The 20,698-nt window shown below is 45.4% G+C and overlaps 1 protein-coding gene across 1 annotated transcript in view; it reads right to left on the reverse strand.

Moving 5' to 3' along the window:
• The window catches only part of Thada (THADA armadillo repeat containing), a 307,538-nt gene that overhangs the window by 35,025 nt on the left and 251,815 nt on the right, over nt 1–20,698 (reverse strand). Inside the window, exons 32-36 of the mRNA XM_041631291.1 lie at nt 17,511–17,884; nt 16,694–16,812; nt 16,057–16,129; nt 12,763–12,916; nt 9,486–9,617 (exon numbers count right to left, since the gene is read on the reverse strand). Coding sequence (XP_041487225.1) covers nt 9,486–9,617; nt 12,763–12,916; nt 16,057–16,129; nt 16,694–16,812; nt 17,511–17,884 — 852 coding nt within the window. The remainder of the gene's footprint in view (nt 1–9,485; nt 9,618–12,762; nt 12,917–16,056; nt 16,130–16,693; nt 16,813–17,510; nt 17,885–20,698) is intronic.

Raw genomic sequence — 20,698 nt, forward strand, 5'->3', positions numbered from 1 at the left:
CCATCCTGGTGCTGAAGAGAGGCCGTAGTGTTTAAATGCACTGGGTGTTTTTATCCAGGACATTATTTATCTATTTATAAATAAATACTTACTTTAAAATTTTATTTTATTCTTATCTATATGGATTTTTTTAAAAAAAGATTTATTTATTTATTTATTTATTTATTATGTATACAACATTCTGCCTTGATGTATGCCTGCACGCCAGAGGAGGGCGCCAGATCTCAGTACAGATGGTTGTGAGCCACCATGTGGTTGCTGGGAACTGAACTCAGGACCTCCGGAAGAGCAGTCAGTGCTCTTAATCTCTGAGCCATCTCTCCAGCCCTCTATATGGATTTTTGCCTGTGTGTATATCTGTACACCGTGTGTATGTAGCACTCTTAGAAGCTAGCAGAGGGTGTCTGGATCTCCTGGAATGGAGTTACAGCGTAGGTGCTGGGAACTGAACCCTGGTCCTCTGGAAGAGCACTTCAGCCCTGAGCTATCTCTCCATCCTCATAAATAAATCTTAAAAATCTATCCCGCTTGAGAAAGGAGGGGATGACGAGGGGGAGAACAAGTGAATCTAGATCTGCTATAGGCCTGGATGGAACAGATGCTCAACCAGTTAGTGTTTTTAGGAAGTAGTAGGGCCTAACGTAGCTTACAGAATCTGCTAGGATTGGGCTCTCCCACTTCAAGACAACTTTTTTCTCTTTCCTTTTTCTTTCTTGAGACAGGATTTCTCTATATAGCCTGTTCTAGAAGTCACTGCGCAGATCAGGCTGATCTCAAACTCACAGAGTCCCATAGAACAATTTTTTAACAACTTAGAATCCAAAAGGCTTTAGATCCATCCCTCCCACATCAGGCCAGTTTTGAAAACGCCAAATCCTTATTGTTTTGAACTATTTTGACTCATTCATTCATTTATTCAACTGATTATACAGTGATTTTTAGTGGATGCCAGGTTCTAAAAATCAAGGAAGGGAAAAACAACAACAAAGAATCAGGACCAATAAGATTGCTTCGTGGGAAAAGTACCTGCTGCCATGCTTGATGACTTGAGTTTGATCCCGGGTAGAAAAAAAACGGACTCCTGCAAGGTTCTCTGACCTCCACCATGTACGTACGCCATGGCATACTTGTGTACACACCCACAGACAAAATAAAACATAAAAAAAGCACTACTCTTTGGGAAGTGGTGTTCTGCTGGAGAACTACAGACTGTAGAGAATGAGGGCGGTGGGGTGAAGTGCACAGCACAGTCTGGGCAGCCAGCACCGTGGACAGTGTGGGAGAGGAGGAGGCCCAAAGCGCAGGCTAATGGATCTGAAGAAGTCTAGGGGAGAAGGTGGGGCCAGAACAGCACATGAAGTAAGACTGAGGATTCGGGCTTTGCGAGTGCGTGCTGGACGGTGGCCATGGCTGACCTAAGGCTTTATTGTTTCGCACATGCAGATGGAGGCCAGGTGTATTGGATTTCATATAAACTGGATTATAGATGGCGGTGAGTCTCCTGGCTTGGATGCTGGGAACCGAATTCAGATCCTCTTTGGGTGTAATATGCGCTCTTAACCTACAAGCCGCCTCTCCAGCCCCTGGTCCCTCCCTGAAAAAGACTGATGGGTCACACACGGGACTAAACTCGCAAGGGTTTTTAGAGACAGTGCACCTAAGCAGAGTAGGAATAACCTACGGGAAGGCAGAGGGAGGAGGGAAGAGATGCTTGGAGACCTCTTCTGGGCCCAACCCTGCAGAATGCCTGTGAGCTGGCAGGAAGGACCCAAACAGAGGCCGACTAGTGTGCAGCTTTCAAAGGTTCTGGAGGTGGAGCTGCCTGTGACTCAGCATAAATCTCCAGAGGCCAGAGGCCCTGCTGACTGAGCTATCTCACCATGGACCCACTGTAAAATGTCACAGTGACCTAGTACTGTATCTCTTCACTCAGGCCTTCTTCCCTGATTGCTCAAGGGTTGGAACATATGAGGAGTGTCCTTAGTTTATGCTGGCTCACTGGCTTTATGTGGGTGACAATGGTGCACATATGTTATGTGTGTGTTAGGATGGTGATGGGAGAAGAGCATTTTGGGAGGAGTTGAGCAAGTGTTTTCCCCTCCTTTGTTGCCCAGGGCTACAGGGCTGTCTGGACTTGCTCTATACAATGTCACCTATGTTCCAGTTTCAAACATTTACTTCTCATAGTTTCTGTATCTCACTTACGCTTCCATTCACTCTTCTGTTTCTCTGCCAAGGCTCACAATGATTCTAGTTTCATGTCATGCGCAGGAGGCTCCTTCAGGGTCTCTCCTCTACCATCCCGGGCTAGTTCTCTGCTCCACAGTCTGAGGCCCGGGCCTCAGAGGTAGGCGGAAAGGGCTCAGGACATGGCTGGCAAAAGCACACAGCGAGTGAAGGAGGGGCTGCTACAGCTTGCATGCGTCAGGACTGAAAGGGACTCGCTAGCTGCTTCTACTAGGGATGCATGGCTCAGCTGCTGGTTTTAGAGTGCCATTCTCAATCTCCACAGCAACTAAGGATTGACTGGGTGGAAGATCAAGCCATCAGTGAAAACTGAGCACTCACAGGAGACAACAGCTGGAACTGGTGCACATCCAGAAGCCCAGTGCTCAGGAAGGAGAAGCAGGGATCATGAATGCAAGGTTAGCTTTTATAATTGGAGATCAGTCTGGGCCATAGGAGATCTCAAACAAACAAACAATCTCTAAGCCTGGACAGAGCAACCCACAGCATGTAGGAAAAGAAAGTGAAGGAAGAAAAGGAGCTAGGGTTATTTGGGATGACACAATGACAGAGGTCGTAGGGCTCTTATGTGATTCTTGGTGGATTAGGAGGGTTAGACCAGGACCAGAGCTCCAAAAGGTAGAGATAAAGGTCGTTACATCTGTCTGTTTATATATTCTTTGTCCTCTCCTCTGAGGCAGGGTTTCTCTGTGTGTAACGCTGGCTTTCCTATAACTTGCTCTGTAGATCAGGCTGGCCTCAAACTCACAGAGATCCGTCTGTCTCTGTCTCCTGAATGCTGGGATTAAAGGCGTGCGTCACCACTGGCTAGAACTTGTTTTGTATGTCAGGCTGGCCTGCTGCCTCCTGAGCACTAGAGTTAAAGGCATGTGTCTCCATACCTGGCTCCTTCTTAAATCTTTTCTGTTTTTCTCATAAGTAAATTTCTACTTAGAAGTTGGCCTTCTTGAGCTCAAATACCGGATCCCTTGTTAAATAGCTTTTCTTTCTTATCCTTTAGCAAGGCAAATAGACTGCTGGTCATCAGAATTAACATTTTCTTCAAAATCTCACATGTGGGTATAGAGAAAGCCCATCCCAACCAGGATCAAAGCCTGCCTAAAGCTGAGAGGGTAAACAGTGAACCAGTGCAGCAGAGAAGGGCTCAGGAGGCCAGCCCTTGTCTGCTCCTGACCCATAGCCTCTCCAGCTTTTAGGAACCTTTGTTCTCACCCAGAATGCCATTTCCTAACTGGAGAACCACACAAACTTGTATTTTAAGCTGAAGTATTGTCCAGGTGTTTATTCCCATATGGAATCCCACGTTCAAAAGTCCAGTACAGAACACAAAACAGGTAAATAGGCTGCTATGGTGGGGCCCTGCAAAGTCAGCTCTATGTATCTCCTGCCAATGAACTAGAGCTCTTTCCCATGCATTTCAAGTCCTAATCAAGTCAGCAGAAGGGTAGGACCTCGTACCCCACCATATAGACTACTCTAACTGTAAACTCCATTCCTCTTTGTGTTTGTTTTACAAGACAAGGTTTCTCTGTATAGTGCTAGTTGTCCTTGAACTCATGGAGACCCACCTGCCCCCGCTGGGACTAAAGGTCTGCACTACCATTGCCCAGCTCATCCTTCTATTCTTAAGTCCCATGCAGGCCATTTCTTCTGTGTCCATTTATAGGCTGGGCCTGACACAGAGGGGAAGGCGGAGGCTACAGGACCTCCCTTAAGTTTATTCCTGTGAGCCTGAAGGAGCTCCAGGCTCTGCTGCTGGCAACTGTGATGGAGTGATGCACAACAGCAGAAACCAGCAGGCAAAAGGTGACGATACCGTTACCATCCCCATGAGAACTATTTGAGCACAGGGTTCTGTGTGCTTGCTCTTGTGTGCACTCTCCCACTCTCTCGCCCCCCCCCCCCAATCGTGTATGGGTGTTTGGCCTGCATGTATGTCTGTGCACCTTGTAGAGGCCAGAAGAGGGTGTTGGAGTACCTGGAACTAAAGTTACAGATGGTTTTGAGCTGACATATGGGTTCTGGTAATTGAAGGTCCTCTGGAAGAGTCAGTGCTCTTAACCACTAAGCCACCTCTACCAGCATGCTGAGTTATTTCCTTTTGGTCTTTCAGAATCATTAATCAATTGTTTTCAAGACTTATTTATTTACTATGTATACAGTGTTCTTCTTGCACACCAGGAGAGGACACCAGATCTCATTATAGATGGTTGTGAGCCACCATGTGGTTGCTTGGAATTGAATTCAGGACCTTTGGAAGAACAGCCAGTGTTCTTAACCTCCGAGCCATCTCTCCAGTCCCTCATAACCAAGTCTTACTACAAATCTACACATAAGCCCACTGTATGAAAGACATCGGAAGGTGCTGTGGTGTGAGAAAGTAGATTTAATGCTTGTCCCTTCTGTAAGTTCAAGGCCATGTCAGGTGGACCAATGGTCAGCCTTGTGAAGAAGTAGCAGGGCTTCCGATAGTTGAACTGTGCTGTGGAACTTTGTTCCCAATGAATGTAAAGGTCCCACCCTGCTCTCCTGCTAAAGAATACTTTGTCCCCTATCACAATGCCTTGTGGCTTCTGAGTGTTTTGAGGTTCGTGGTAGTTCAGACTTGCTCTGTATCAGTACCAGAGGCACAGGCAGGAATCTCCCCTGGATGCCTTGAAACCTTGAATTCATTCCATATTTTTTCTCTCCACTTCCTACAAGCAGCAACCCCCAATTCTTTTGAGTTCCCTAGATCTCACAAATCAATCTTTTTCTATCGGCCCATCACCACCAAGGGCATTTTGTGAGAACTGTCTGGGCTGAGTCCCTCATTCATCTACAGTCCTGTTCCGTCTCATACACTTCCACATGTGCCTGTAACAGCACTTTCCTGTTGAAAACGCCCCGGAGACCTGACTGCCACCCTATTACTCAAAGTCATTCCTGCCCTTTCTAGACTGGTCCCTGCTCATCTCTTGTCACTCCTCAGTCTGGCTCTGCCTAGGGATGTCCATTTGCAACTCCAACCTTCCCAGACCCCTTCAGCTCCAGGTTTGGGCTCAGTGTTTCCTTCTGTGTCCAATGTTCTGCTCCCATTGGTATAACATGTGTCTCTTCCGTTGGATAGCTGCCTTCTCAAGATCATTCTGAGACCCAGCAGCAAGAATGCATGCAATGGGTGCTGTGAGAGAAAAGCTCTTCTGCCTGCACCCAGCCCACATTCACTAGCAAGAGGCACGGGTGGCTCCTGGTTTCTTTCTTTCCTTAGAGGAAAAGTGAGAAATAATTTTATTACCATATATAGACAGGGTCTTTAAGCCCAGGTTGGCCTTGAACTCCCTATGTAACAGGATGAACTTAAACTTCTGATCCTCTTGCCTCTTCCTCCTGAGTGCTGGGATTTTCGTGTATGCCACCATGCCTGGTTTATATGGTGCTAGTGAGCAAACCCTGGGCCTTATGCATACTATGCAAGCATTCTATTGACTGATCTGCATCTACAGCCCCTTGTTCTGCTTTTTTCTTTTAAATTGTGTGTGTATGTGTGTCTATGAAGAGCAGAAGGCATCAGATCCCCCAGAGATGTAAGGCACTCAATAGCGGTGCTTGAAACTGACGTCATCAGGTCTTCTGTAAGAGCAGTATGTACTCTTAACTGCTGAGCTATATTTCCAGGCCCTCCTGTGCTGTTTTTGAAACAAAGTCTTTTGTAGTCCAGGCCAGCTTTGAACTTCCTATATAGCTGAGGCTGGCTTTGAACCCCTGATCCTCTTGCCTCTATCTCACGAATGCTAGGATTATAGACATGTGTTGCCATGGCTATAATAATTCTGACTCCTTGAAGAAGACCTTATTTAGTCATATCACTTAATCACTTTATTTTATTGTGGCATTATAGGTGCTGATTTGGGAAACAAAATAAATGACATGCATTTTTATGAAATCCAAGGTTCAGTAGGGGTAACTGACTGGGAACAGCTAACTAAATTAATTAAAGCTTAAGAAAATCAACCTGAGTTGGCATACACCAGTGTTTACAAATACTTGGGAGGTGGAGGCAGGAAAGGTCAGGGCCAGCCTGGGAATCATGACACCATGTCTCAAACAATCCAAAACAGAGAAGAAGAAAAAAAATCAAGCTGTTTAGTGGCTCTACATGTTATGAACCAGGCAGAAGAGACAAAATATAAGGATGCTCCTTGGTCTGAATAAGGACCATCATGTAGTGACACACCACATAGGATGCAATGTTGCTAAGATCTTTGAATTATATGAATTTGACTCTTTTGTATACAGTATTCATTCAAAACTTTTAAGGAGGGATGTGGCAAGGCACTGTAATCTAATTTAAGGGAAAAAAAGTCATCATAGGAACTGAATTCATTCATTTCCTCCACTTAGATTTTGGTAACTTAGGCTGGCCAAAAATGACCTTGAACTTCTGATCCTCCATCTCCCAAGTGCTGGGACTATAAGCATGCACTACCATATATCTGGTTCATGGTGGCAATGGAACCCAGGACTTTGCACAATCTAGGTGAGCATTCTAGCTAACTGAGCCCAATTCCAGTCATCCTTCTCTACTCCCCCCCCCCCAATATATCCTAGGTTGGCTTCAAACTTGATATGGGATTGAGAATGACCCTCAACTTCTGATCCTCCTGCCTGCACTCACAATGACAAGGGTAACCATTGCCATTTTCTGTAGTACTGGGGAACAAACCCAGGGTTTCATGTATGCTAGATAAGCTCTCTATAACCTGAGTTGCACCCATATCCCAGACATTTTTGGGGGGATATTTTATGTGTTATGAGTGTTTTGTCTGCATGCATGCATGAGCACCAAGTGCATGTCTACAGAGGTCAGACTAGGGAGTCAGGTACCCTGGAACTGGAGTTATAGATGGCTGTGAGCCACCACATGGGTGCTGGGAGTTGAACTTGGGTCTTCTACAATAGCAGCAGGTGCTCTTAATTGCTGAGTCATCTCTCCAGCCCCATAAATCAATCAAATGACCTATCAGTATTTATTATATTGGATTTTTTCAGTTGTAAAACTAGATTGTGAAATAAAACACATTTTATTTCAAAATATTTTCAGGAAGGATGCAAGTCTGGCAGTCCTCTTACATTTGCATACATAAGTTTCTCTTCTGAACATCCAGGGTATTAGTTAGCTCCAAGAGTTGTGTCTTAGCTACTTAATAGTTATCTATTTCCTAAGAGGGCAATATTCTCTTATAAAAGCATAGAACAGCTAACAAATCTAAGAAATCTAGTATCAACTTTACTGTATAGATGATAATCCATTGTGGTATACCTTTTTCTCTGACCTTAAATTGTCCAATAATATATATACATGTATATATACACACATATATGTACATATATATAAAACACACATACATATATTCTATTTCTAAATTCTCTCTCTCTCTAGCCATAGCTGATCTGACACTCACCATGTAAGCAGAACAGCTCTGACTGTCAGCAATCCTGCTTCTGCCTCCCAAGTGCATGAGCCACTATACTCAGCTTTTAAATCTTTTTTATTGATCAAGATGAGGAACACAAAATTTGGTAAGTAGGCTTCCTTAAGGGGACTTATACAGGAGTTTAAGATGCAGAAAGGATTAATATATAAAATTAGGATCTCTCTTTCTTATGAATTCAAGCTAGACGAATATGATAATATGTTTGTCTTATAAATGAACTTGGAAAACTGAAAGAAAAGAAAAAGGAGAGCAAAGACTAAAAATTTAAAGGTAAGAGAAAACCGCTATCTGAATTCACTGCGAAATTCTTGTTTGCTCTCAGGCAGAGCAGGTCCCAGGAGAACACTGGCTATTAAACCTCCAAATATGCTGTGTACTTGCTGGACATTGCAAGCATCCTCCTAGGAGAAACTGTGTGTGAGATGGGGAGAGGCTACCAATCCTCATGACCTGGGTTTGATCCCCAGGACCCACAGTGGAAGGAGAACCGACTCCTCCAAGTTATCTCCCATACACCCCACCCACCCCTGCCATGTGCACACACTTGTAAGAAGAAAGACAAGCTTCCTGGGAAAGGAGTGAGGCTGCAGGGAGGGGTCATTCACATGGAAGTGGTCTGCAGGCCGGCACTGGTGCGCAGAGCACTGCTGTACACCGCTGTAGCTCCTCTCGGTGCTTCACTGAAAGGCCAAGTTGGTCCTGGCTAAACTGCCTTGGAGTGGCATAATGCAAGACTGTGCAAAAACTAGCTCCTTCCCTCCATGCAAAGGAAAGCACACACAGTATAGCAGAGATCTCACTTCTCCAAAAGCTTGAATACTCCAGGAACCCTCCTGAGTACAGGCCAGCACAGTGCTTCAGAGAACAGCCCTTGCCGTGGGGATACAGTTACAGATACTGGATGGCTCTGCCCTCTCCTGTTCAGCTGTCCATTACGCGGAACTTCCCTGCACAGCTGTGACTCTCTGCCTCAGAATGACATTCATGCTTCTCATCAGGATGACTGGCCCAGAAATCTTCCTGCAACCCAGGCTGAAGCATTCTACATCCATAAAAATAGTCACTGTCCCAGATAATCAGCTCATTCAGAAGTATACAACCTTGCTTCCATCCTAACTTGCTTCCCATCTCTTACAGCCAGCAGCCCATGTCCAACCCTCAAGAGGAGTTCCCTTTGCTTCTGTAACACTGAGATGACTCCAGGCCAGGGCTATAATGGCTATATAGTGAGTGAGTTTAGCACTGCCCATCCAGACCTCTTTATTTCTGCCTTACTCCTGTCTCTTGGGCTAATATGGTTACCAAATAAGGAAGAAAGGCTCAGAAAGGCAAAACTTAAGTTACACATATGAAAACTCATGTAGGAACAAAATGACGGACCAGTGATTCCTGGCTTCTGTAACTATACAGATAATAAGATTTGGCCTTGTTTAAAACAGAGAACTGCAGCCAAGAAAGGATACTGCATATTAAATTTCTACATTTGAAAACAACTTTCTCTAGGAGTTCTAAGTAGAGTCCGCAGAATATAGCTGGCAGATCAAATTTGGGAAGTGCCCTGCTTTTGTTCATTTTATTGGAATATAACTGTGCTCATTTGCCTATGGTTTCGGCAGGTTTCTCATTACAATGATAATGTTGAGGAAGAGGCTGAATGGTTAGGCAAAACTTAAAATATTTACTATATGGCATCTTACAGGTAAGCTTGCCAATCCTGGTCCTGGAGCAATAAAGTAAGAGACAAGGTCAAGAACAAGGTACCTGTTGACTGGCAAGTGTTTCCTTGTGACATGGCTGTTGTCACGATTTCTGTGGCTGCCTCTCTGACAGTTTGTTCCTCACTCTGCAGAAGGGTAAGGACACACCTCCAGAGAGAAAGTGTGTCCTGCAATTCTGTGAAGAAAACGAAAAGGCATTCATGTCATCTCCAGCACCACTGACAAGCACGTAGTAACACTGCTTTAACCATGGGTGGGGGGAGGATGTTTGTGAAGAAGCAACAGCCATTCTTTTTTGGGAGGGGGTGTCACTGTAAGACAGGAAGACCTGAGCATCAGAGCAACACTGGAACAGAGAGGACCCTGCTGGGGAAGCTTGGAAACTTTGTGTGTGTGTGTGTGTGTCTGTGTGTGTGTGTGTGTGTGTGTGTGTGAGGAAGAAGGGCAAGGTTTCCAGAAAGAGCAGACTATTCTACAAGATCCCAGGCAATTCTCTCCAGCGGCATGATTTATGCAGCAAGAATGTTTTTCACATTGTCAATCAGTACTCAGAAGGCATCTCTGTGATATCGAGGCCAGCTTGGCCTACATATAGAGTTCCAGGACAGCCAGGGCTATATATTGAGACCCTGTTTGGGGGTGGGGTGGGACTGAAGGTTGGTGGCACATACTAGTAATCCCAGTCTTGGTTATGAAGTGAGTTGAGGGACAGCTTGAGCTACATGGTGAGACCTTATCTCAAAAACCAGAGTTCTTTGCAGAAAGTAGTTCAGTGTGATTTGAGACAGTGAGAACTCACCAATTCTGAAAAGCAAAGTATTCATTAATATCATATCTGGGGGCAAGAATCAAAAGTAGGGAGGGCCCATGAAAAAGGGTCCATGTTACATGTCTCTGGGGCCTATTTTCTGCTGCCATTGCCATTGGCATGGGTTCTGCTAGTGACCATATGGAAATGCTATGGACAACAGGCAGAATCTGCTCTGCGGAGCGTCAAGGGCCATGAGATCTAGAATACAGGTGATGAGCAGTCACAAATGAAGTTGGGCAGCTGCAGGAAGACATTGAAATGGGCTCCAGGGACAGAAAGTAGGAGGGTGGAGAGAGGCAGCAGGCAGTGTGAGTGCAGGCTGTGGAGCGTCCGTCTCATTAGAGGGCAAGGGCAGCATAGCACCCGTATGCCTTGAGAAGAGTCTGAGCTGAGGCCTCGCCCTCTTTGCCGACGGCACCATCTGGAGTTCAGCTCTTCCCTGCTCCCAGATCATGCTTACTCCTCCTCAAAGACTCTATGTTCTTTTAATTTTTGAGACAGGGCTTCTAGCAGCCCACTGTACAGTCCTAGATTAGCCTCAAACTCCTGACACCCTCCTGCTTCCACCTCCAAAGGCTGCCATTCCAGGTGTGCACTGCCAAAGAATCCATCTTGAGTTTTCCCATAACAAGGTCACTTGGACCTCTAAAGAATTTCCCTCTTCCATTTCAGGCTGGCCTGGAGTCTCTGGTGGCTTTTCTTCATGAGCTTGTGGGCCACTGGCCATCACTTGTATCTTTCCTTGTTTGTCATGCCATCCCTAGCACCAGCCACTAACACAAACCAAGACTCAATCCCACAAAAGAATTTCAGGTTGTTTTATAAGTCTTACTTGTGAGTGCCAACGTTACCAAAGTTGTTCAGGAAAATATGCCCCTGTGCAGCAAAATGGTACTGACCTTCCTGAGAGTGCGTGGCACAGAAGAGACAACACAGCACCTTTGAGAGGGTTTTACTGTGCTGGCTAAGCCAGTTTCACCAGCATCAGCCTCTCAAGTAGCTAGGACTGCAGGCACAGACCACTGTGCCTGACCTAACTTAAAGTTTATTCGCCTTTTCTCCTATTGCTCTGGCTTCAATGATTAAACTGTAACCACAGGAGGGTCGCTGGTGATGTCACTTAGAAGAAAGAAGTAAAAGAACAGCAAGGAAAACTGCTCCGCAGACAGAGGCTGCACAGGCGGGCACTTCACAGGTCTAACTTCAATTTCAGTGTCCACCTAAAAACTGATTCTCCCCCTAACCCTGGAAATCTGTCACCATAACAATACTGAAAGTTCCTTGTGGGGCTGGGCCCTTGCCTGATTCTTGAGGGCCAAGCTTGAATGTAGTAAAGAGAAACAGAAAGTGACTTGTGGTCAGGAAGAGACAGGAAATGAGCACCCAGTGGTAATAAGACCACATGCAGAGGAGGACAGGTCTGTGCTGGAGTCTGGCTCTCTGTCCCTGGTTCTCCTTTAATTAAACCCTATGTTTATAAATTGAAACAAACTCCAAAGCAACACAATAAAAACATTAAATACACCCCCACCCCACCCATTGTCTTTGTCTTCAGAAGTTTTCCTCAGATTTCATTTTCTTTGGCATCTCTGGCATGAAGCTAAACCTAGCTACTGCTCTCTAGGCATAAGAGTGGCAGTGAGGGGAGGAACCAGTTTAGAAGCCAGCTCAGAGCTGCACATCCATTTGACTTTGGAATAGCACCTTTCATGTCCCAGGACTGATTTCAAGTCCAGTTCAGTAGTAAAGGGAACCATGGCCCCGTGGTGACATCAAAAAGAAGCCTGGCCCTTCTTAACCTCAGCAGCATGTTGTCCTGGGGAGCACTTCTCTACATCTTTTAAGGAAGTCCTGGCTTCTTGGAAGAGGAGAAGGTTGGGCTGAGTCTTGAAAAGCCAACAAGTCAGTCAGACAGAGTTTATTTCTAGATAGCTGCTTCCTACTGATGACAAACAGGCCAGAGGAAGGAGTGGCAGATGACGAGGCAGTAAGGTGGGCCAGGGATGAAACAGAAAAACACAAAGGAGTACAGAAAGGGCCTAGATTTAGGATTAAATTAGTGTTAAAGGATGTGTAGATTTAGCCTGGAGACAGTGGGAACCCACTCCAAGCTCCGCATCAGTGGAGCATGGAGGTCTACACTGATAATCCCAGTACTTGGGAGGCAAGACAGGGAATTTCTCAAGTTTGACGTTCTCCTGGGCTATATAGTGACACTGTCTCAAATGAGAGGTTTTAATAATAGACTACCAAAAGGGTCAAGTTTAAAGATAGGAAAGACTACAGAGCTCATGGGTGTTCTGAAAAAATGTGCATGGGGTGGTTTGGATGATGATAAGATTGAAGGGAACAAAGGCAAGCAGCTGTTGGTAAAGAGCCAGAATATGAACGAAGAGGACAGAACATCCTGGAAACATGCTGCCTCTGACAGTGTCCTTTCTGTTAGTCTGGAATATCCTCCTGGGTTAGTTGACCTGGGTGCAGTGGGCACCCTGCTTAGCACACTTACCAAGAATGGGCTGGGGACTGGTGAGGAACAGGGGTGCTGTGCATGTGAGGGTAGCAGCAGCAGCCAGTCTAGATGCAGTAGGAAGATGGTCTTCACAGGACCGGACAACCAGCTGGACCCACTGCCTCAGCTCAGAGGCTAGGGAATCCTTGTTCTGAGAATACAAAAGGAGATCATGAGTGATCCTCTACCTGCAGCCCCAGGAAACACCAGTGGCTCAGGGCTCTCTCTAAGCAAAGCCCCACTGGTTTTGATAATAAAAGCTTTATAGGTACATAATTCACGGACTTTTTCTAAAACTTTGACACTTAAGACTGTATATATATATATATATCTGTGAAACACCTGTGATACTCTGACTTGTATGTGCTTTGTGTGATGTCTGGGTCAACAGATCAAGGATTCTAATCTTTTATCTATTCCTTTTCATGGTCAAACAATATTCTACTCTGAGTTTTGACAGTTGGTTTATTTTTAGCTTTTGTACTCATGCCTCACTTTCCCTATAATGGAGACTCTCATTCCATGTGAACTACTTCCTGGTATGCTTTGGAGGTTTCCTCTAAGGGCATGCTGAAATCCAGCTGCTGCTGTGACATGTTATATGGGGCAAGGCGTTCTGAGCAGTGAGGAGAGTGGGACATCATGACATTAATGGATAAACGCTGTTATCTCCAGGCTGGGCGACTCCTCATAGGAGTAACTCTGCCACACAAGCGAATTCTTCTGTTTGTCTGTCTGCTCCCTTTCTTCATGCCTTCTCACCTCGTGCCACACTCTGCCATGTCTGCAGTTATCAGGCAGTGAGAAGGCCTTCTCTGGAAAGCCTCAGAACTGGGAGAAGGAATGTCTTGTTCATGAAGCCCACCATCAGAGAACCAGAGGCAGTCTCCAAAACACTCCATCGAGGAGCTGAACCTCTCTGACTGCACCCGGAGAGCGCTGGGGCAGTGGCTCCGGAGATCTAAACTGAGGTTCTCAGCTGCTGATGCCAAATCACAGTTCCCCCACAGAGCCCTGGCAATGTGTCCCTCCACGAAGGTCCACCGTTCTCTGGATTTTGCTCTCCTTAGAAAATACTTCCAGTTTCATGAGATAATACTTCATTCAAGTTCCAAACAGCTACGCTGGAGGCAACTGGTGAAGAGCAGCTGCACGGTTTCTTCGGCAGACTGGCTTCTGCTGTCGAGACGGCTCGCTGCCTTAAGACGGGTTTTAGGTGTTCTGCTGTGGCTGTTTGTTTCCTGAGACAGTTGTCTCTCTATGTAGCTGGGCTCACAACTGGGGCCCGTATGCCTCAGCCTTAGAAGTGCTGGGATTACAGGGGTGGGATTACAGGGGTGGTTGAAGTGCTAGGGAGGGAACCCAGGGCCTTGTGCATGCTAAGCAAATGCTCTTTTTTTACTTTACTGAGCTACAGTCCCAGACCTATTTATCTTTTAAGAAAATCCTGTCTTTCCCTATTTCTCTTTACTTCCAAACACTGTTTTCTTCTATTTATTTATTTATTTATTTTTGATTTTTCGAGACAGGGTTTCTCCGTAGCTTTTGGTTCCTGTCCTGGAACTAGCTCTTGTAGACCAGGCTGGCCTCAAACTCACAGAGATCCGCCTGCCTCTGCCTCCCGAGTGCTGGGATTAAAGGCGTGCGCCACCACCGCCCAGCTCTTCTATTTATTTTTAAAATTTTTATATCTCTGAGTGGCCTGTGACCTAAGTTTAGTCCTCCGTCATGCCTTTGAACGACAGAGCCAAGGAATCTGCTTCCTTGCTTGCTAATGCTAACATTGGGGCTTTTACCCTAACCCAGCCTTGGACAATCTGATTTTTTTTTAATTATTTATTTATGTATCAGTGTTCTATCTACATGCATGCCTGCATACCAGAAGAAGGCATCAGAGTTGTTGTGAGCTGTCATGTGGTTGCTGGGAACTGAACTTAGGACCTCTGGAAGAGCAGCCAGTGCTTTTAACCACTGAGCCATCTCTTCATCTCTCCAGGCAATCTGATCTTTAAAACCCGGCCTTCCCCTTGGGTTTCCAGAGTCTGCCAGTGACTCAGCACTCTCCTTCTCACACGAGTGAGCGCTCGGATCTGTTCCTCTCTGCATCTGCGGCATCTCTGTCTCCACTAGCACAGTGAGGAAAGGTTTAATTGTACTGCAGATTGGCCATTGTTCGCCTACTACCTTGAGATGGTGCTGTCTTTCTTTTTTAAAAATCAAATGTGTTCTTTAAGAGTTTATACAAGTATATAGTGTGTTCTTATTGCTGTTATTCTTCTCCCCTCTATCCCATAACCGTGTTTTGCTTTATCTGTGCCCCTGGCTTTCATTAGGACCGTCTGTATGCTGGAGTCTGGCAGGTTCACTAGTGCTTACATACCTTAAAATGGTTGTTCTCTCAGAACTAGTAGCCTATGATTCAAGGGGCAGAGTCCCTCCCCTATCCATGACTGACTGTCAGGAGGACCTATGTTGTGCAGGCCTAGAATAAGTGACACTGATGTGTCCTGTCTAGAGGATGGGATTTCACTGCCCTTCTCCTCATCTCTCAGCTCTTAAATTCTTTTTGTCTCCTCTTCCACAGTGTTTCCTGAGCCTAGGTACATATACACCTAGGTATGTATGTATGTATGTATGTCTCACAGCATTTTCCCAGGAAGCTTATTTAGTTCCACTTCACCTTCAAAGGGCATGTGGGACAGGAAGGGCATACGTGGGACTTGGTTCAGATACAGCTCATTCACACGGCAGGCAGGGTATTTCAGCCTGTGCAATACATGATCATACTTAGCTCATTAAGTTGTAATCCTAAAGATTCTTGATTTGACAGCTTATCCCCCCCCTTTTAAAAGATTTATTTATTTATTATATATAGTGTTCTACCAGAAGAGGGCACAAGATCTCATTACAGATGGCTGTGAGCCATCATGTGGTTGCTGGGAATTGAACTCAGAACCTCTGGAAGAGCAGCCAGTGCTCTAACCACTGAGCCATCTCTCCAGCCTGACAGCTTATTCCCCCTTAAACAGAGTCTAGCTACAGAAATGGGAGAAAGCAATGGGCATATATGTGCTGGGGAGGGCTTCACCCTCAGAGGCTCTAGTCAAAAATGCCTAAAACAAGAGAAAAGGAAGCATGTGTTCTGAGATTTTGCAAGAGATTCCCAAAGTAAAACTCCAGTACAAGTAACATTTCTGTTGAGTTCCTGTGGTTCTGCCCGAGACGCTCCCTTTCACTGCCAGCCTCTCGGTAAGAAGCCAGGTATCAGTACAGGGACAGAGTCAGCCTCACCTCCTCACATGTCTGCATGTGGTACGCAATGACTTTGGAGGCAAGCTTCAGAGCGACACTCTGGATTTCAGATCTGGAAAATAAAAGAAAATTAAAATACACACACACACACACTCACAGATCCTCAACAGTTACCACATACACAAGCCAAGTTAAACATCCGAGATAAGACAGGCTCTTGTGTAACCCAAACTAGCCTCAAACTCACTATGTAGGCAAGGCTGACTTTGAATTTCTGATCCTCTGACCTCCACCTCCTTTGTGCTGGGATTACATTTATGTGGTTACCACACTGGCTTTTGTGGTGCTGGGAATCAAGTTCAGGGCTTTGCTGATGCTAGATTAACAACTAATCAACCTATATTTAACATACTTTATGCACAAACGTTTACAGATATAGTCTGTAACTTTTGCAGACGTAAATTCTTTATCTGACTGTATAACTTCTTGTATCCTTTGGTTACTAGTGAGAAAACTTGATGCTCTTCTACTGGAGTTTAGAATACAGCTCCCAGGCTGAAGCTGAGAAAGAAACTCAGTATCTGAGCCCTTAAGGGAAGACAGTGAGTAGGCTCTCTCATGGAGACTTAAAGAGGTATACAGTCCACCAAGACTGCACAGGAGCACGGGGACAAACCTGTCATTGGAAGCAATATCCATAGTCCAGATCAGGAACTCCTTTGTGGAGAGGTGAACACAGCATTCTGTCTGGGGAAGCCATTCACTGGGGTTCATATGATAGAGAATCTTCAGGACCTGAGTCAAATCCAAGAAAACAGGTAAAGAAATACACTGGGAAAAGTCTTGTGGTACTACTGTTTATAACAACAAGGAGTGGAATCTATTTTCAAAAGGTCCCAAAAGACACTGATTTCTTATTTCCTCTGTAACATCTTTGAGAAACTGAGGGAGGGCAGAGCAATGACAAGCTTGAGGGTCCCTGGTTCCTGACACCAGCACAAGAAGCCTATATGGTCTCACACATGCTAGACTGAACCAGATTCCCTTTCTCTTTGCACTTCTTAGCTTTGGGACAGAATCTCACTAAGTGCTCTGAACTCACTCTGTAGCCCAGAGAGGCCCCAGCCTCCTAACTATCTGAGATGCCAAGCCTGGAAATCTTTCATTTTGACCAGGCTTTCCAGGTAGCCATCTGCCTGGAATTAGGTGTATCAGTTAAGTTAACCTCTGAGATGTGTCCCAGCCAATGGAGGCCAGGGTGACATCAGTTGTTTCTCATGACCATTCTCCATGGTCTTTCACTGCACTTGGAGCTTCCTGGTTTGACTGGTCTAGCTAGTCAGCTTTCCCCAGGGATCTCATCTTTACCCAAGTGCTGGCATTATAGGTGAGCTGCCATGACTAGCTGGCATTTACATGGGTTCTCATGTTTGTGTGGCGAGCACCAAACCAATGTGGGACACAGAGGGGTGTCAATGCAGCAGAGATTCTACCCGGCAGAAACATCCTGGGTGGTTTTCCTTCATCGCCAACAGCAGGAACTCTTCTCCCATACTACACAGCAAGGGATGTGGTCCCTTCTCTTCCAGTTCGGAGGATGTTGCCCTTTCCAGCAGGGTTTCCAGGGTTAACAAGCGCACTTCAGAAAAGGAAGACTCCAGAAGCTGAGGGAAAGAGAGAGGAACAGGAACCGCCTGTCCTTCAGCCTCAGCCAGCGATGCCCACACTTCAGGGATGGCGAGTTTGGTAAGGCTCTGCAGGTACTGTGGCAGGCCTGGCACCTTGAAGGTCCAGGGGAACCCTGTAACTAGCTCTGATCCCAAGACAATTCTTCTCACATCATCCCAGAGGCCAAGACTCTCCAAAGCTAGAAAGCAAGCAAAAAAGACAAAATAAACAAACAAACAAAAACAGGGAGAAAAAAGTAATATTTTCATTTGGTTTTCCAGGCAAGGATACAGAAAAGTGGGAGGCATCACAGAAAATGAACTCCTGCGTCCCTTCTGGACACTCAATAAATGCAGACCAGTGACCCGCTCTGGAAAGTGCCCAAGGAAAAGTCCAAGCTTCCTGCAGGACTCGGGTCCCTGAAAAGCACCAGAGGCTCGGGGCACATGCTGGGGTGACCTGATGTTCACAAGACAGCACACTTCATTGTCAGCACAACTAACAATGTCAGTTTTGTCAAACGATTTTTCTAGAACTCCACTCACTGGCCTAATTCTGCCCTCCCGATGACAGTCCTGTAGGCATCTGCCCACCATTATTTTACTCTCTCTGTTTTCTTCATCGTTATGGACTTCTCTTCCTGTTCCAGCTGTACTGCTATAGGCAGATCTCTCCCTCTCTGAACTTGGATCACAGAGTAGTCTTATGCTCTGCATTATCTATCCAGTAGGGCCATTATCCTCCCTTGATCTGGACAACAGACTACTAGACTTCCTGTTGGATCCTGATGCAGTCAGTAGAAAGCTTCCCTCCTCTTATTTGACTACGGAGAGGGGAGCTGTCTTGTACTTGGAACTTATGGTCAACTTGTTTTCCTTATTGGGTTTAATCCCTCTTAAACCTTGTCTACCTGTTAAGTTTTATGTTCAAATCCCAGCACCCACATGGCAGTTCACAACTGTCTGTAACTCCAGTTCTAGGGGGTCCAACACCCTCACACAGAATATATACAGGCAAAGTACCAGTGTATGGTAATAAATATTTTTAAAAAATTTTATGTGATGTATGCTTTGTCTGAGTATTTGTGTACTACATGTGTGTAGTGCTTACAGAGGCCAGAAAAGGGTGCTGGATTTTCTGGAAGTGGAGTTATAGATGGCTGTGAGCCACCATGTAGGTTCTGAACCCAGGTCTTCTTTAGGAACAGCCAGCACTCTTAACTACCAAGCTGTCTCTTCAGTCCCTACCTATTGTTTCTTGAGAAAAGGTCTCAACTAGCCTTGAATTCACTGTTTACCCAAGGATGACCTTGAACTCCTTCTTGGTCTTCCTGCTCAAGTTGCCTGCTGCTTAGGCAGCCCTTAAGCTTGTGATCCTCCAGCCTCAACTTCCAAAGTGTTTGCAGGTATATGCTGCTACACCTGCCTGAGGTTATTTTAACAGCCAGAAAAACATGCTTACTGAAGTCTTTTTATTGCTGAGGGGGCAATATTACAGCAGGGAAACCAGGTGAAAGACTACCAAAGTATCCCATGCCTATAGTTTCAACACACAGGAGGTAGATCAGGAGTTCAAGGAAAGTCACAAAGACCCCTTTTGGTGGTTTTAAAGAAAATGGTCCCCAAATGGGGTGGCACTGTTAGGAGGTGTGGCTTTGTTGGAAGGGGTGTGGCCTTATTGGAGGAAGTACATCACTGTGGAGGTGGGATTTGAGGTCTTATATATGCTCAAGCTACACCCAGTGTTTCAGACTACTTCCTGTTGCCTGCAAGATGTTGAACTCTCACCATGTCTACCTTAACACTGCCATGTCCCACCATGATAATGGACTAAATCACTGAACTATAAGCCACTCCAGTTAAGTGTTTTCCTTTATAAGGGTTGCTGTGGTCATGTGTCTCTTCATAGCAACTGAAACCCTAAATAAGAGGCACCCCCCCCCCAGTACTTCAGGAGGGAATTGGAAAGCCTCAGGGAAAATGGTTGTATGGCTTGAATGTTTTCTCTCAAACCTCTGTTGAAGTGTGATTGTCTCTGAAATGACATCAAGAGGTTTTTTGTTTTTGTTTTTTGCTTTTTCAGACATGGTCTCTTTCTATAGCCCAAGCTGGTCTGGGATTCAGGGTTATCCTTCTGCTGTACCTCCCTGTGCTGGGATTGTAAGTGTGCACCACCATGCCTAGATTAAGAGGGGGCTTTTCACACAAGGGCTAGGTGTGTTATTTATAAATTGGACCCCCTCTTGTTCTTTTGGTTTTATGCATGCTCATTTGTTATGTCACAGGGACGGGGAACCACGACCCCCAGTTCTGAACTTCTAAGCCTCCAGTACTGTAAGTTAAGCAAACTTCCATCAGTTCTGATGCACCTAGGCCGTGACATTCTTTTTGTAGCAGCAGAAAAATGGACTAAGACAGAATAGATAGGGAAAAATATGGCTTAAGGGCTGAAGTGATAAAGAATCTGGGACCAACTTAGGTGAGTTAGGTCTCTCCCAGGACCCAGTTATTCATACAATGTTTATCATCTAACAAAGGCTGGGTGGCCTCAATTTCACAGAATGCTTTAAGTGTCACAACTAAACAGTTACTAACAACGCCACTAGGCCAGGCAGGAGAAAGAGATCTGCAGGAAGTATTCACACCTGCCTCCCATCCACTCTGAGCAGTTTCTCTCTGGTTTTGGTCATCTGCAGTTGGGTGTTGTTCTGAGGGGTTTCATCTACAAAACATTGGGGAACTTCACCAGGCACCTTGCTGAAATTCAGTCTATGGAAGCACTCTCATAAGACTATCAGGAAGGTGAATGAGCTTACCCTGGCATGGCTTACTAGGGAGCATTCAGGACACAGAGCACTAAATATCTGACATCTCAATGTCGCTCAATGGACTCTGCTGACTTTAGAGAACTATCATAAACAGGAAGCTGAAACAGTAATTTAATGCTTAGGAAATGCTTTGAACTTAAAGATCCATATAAACTTAAAATAATTCTAGAATTAAAACAAGGAATA

The sequence above is a fragment of the Microtus oregoni genome, unplaced genomic scaffold (genome assembly GCF_018167655.1).
Source record: "Microtus oregoni isolate MIOR12 unplaced genomic scaffold, Mior012 000036F_ref0000092, whole genome shotgun sequence".
In the NCBI taxonomy this organism is placed as follows: domain Eukaryota; kingdom Metazoa; phylum Chordata; class Mammalia; order Rodentia; family Cricetidae; genus Microtus; species Microtus oregoni.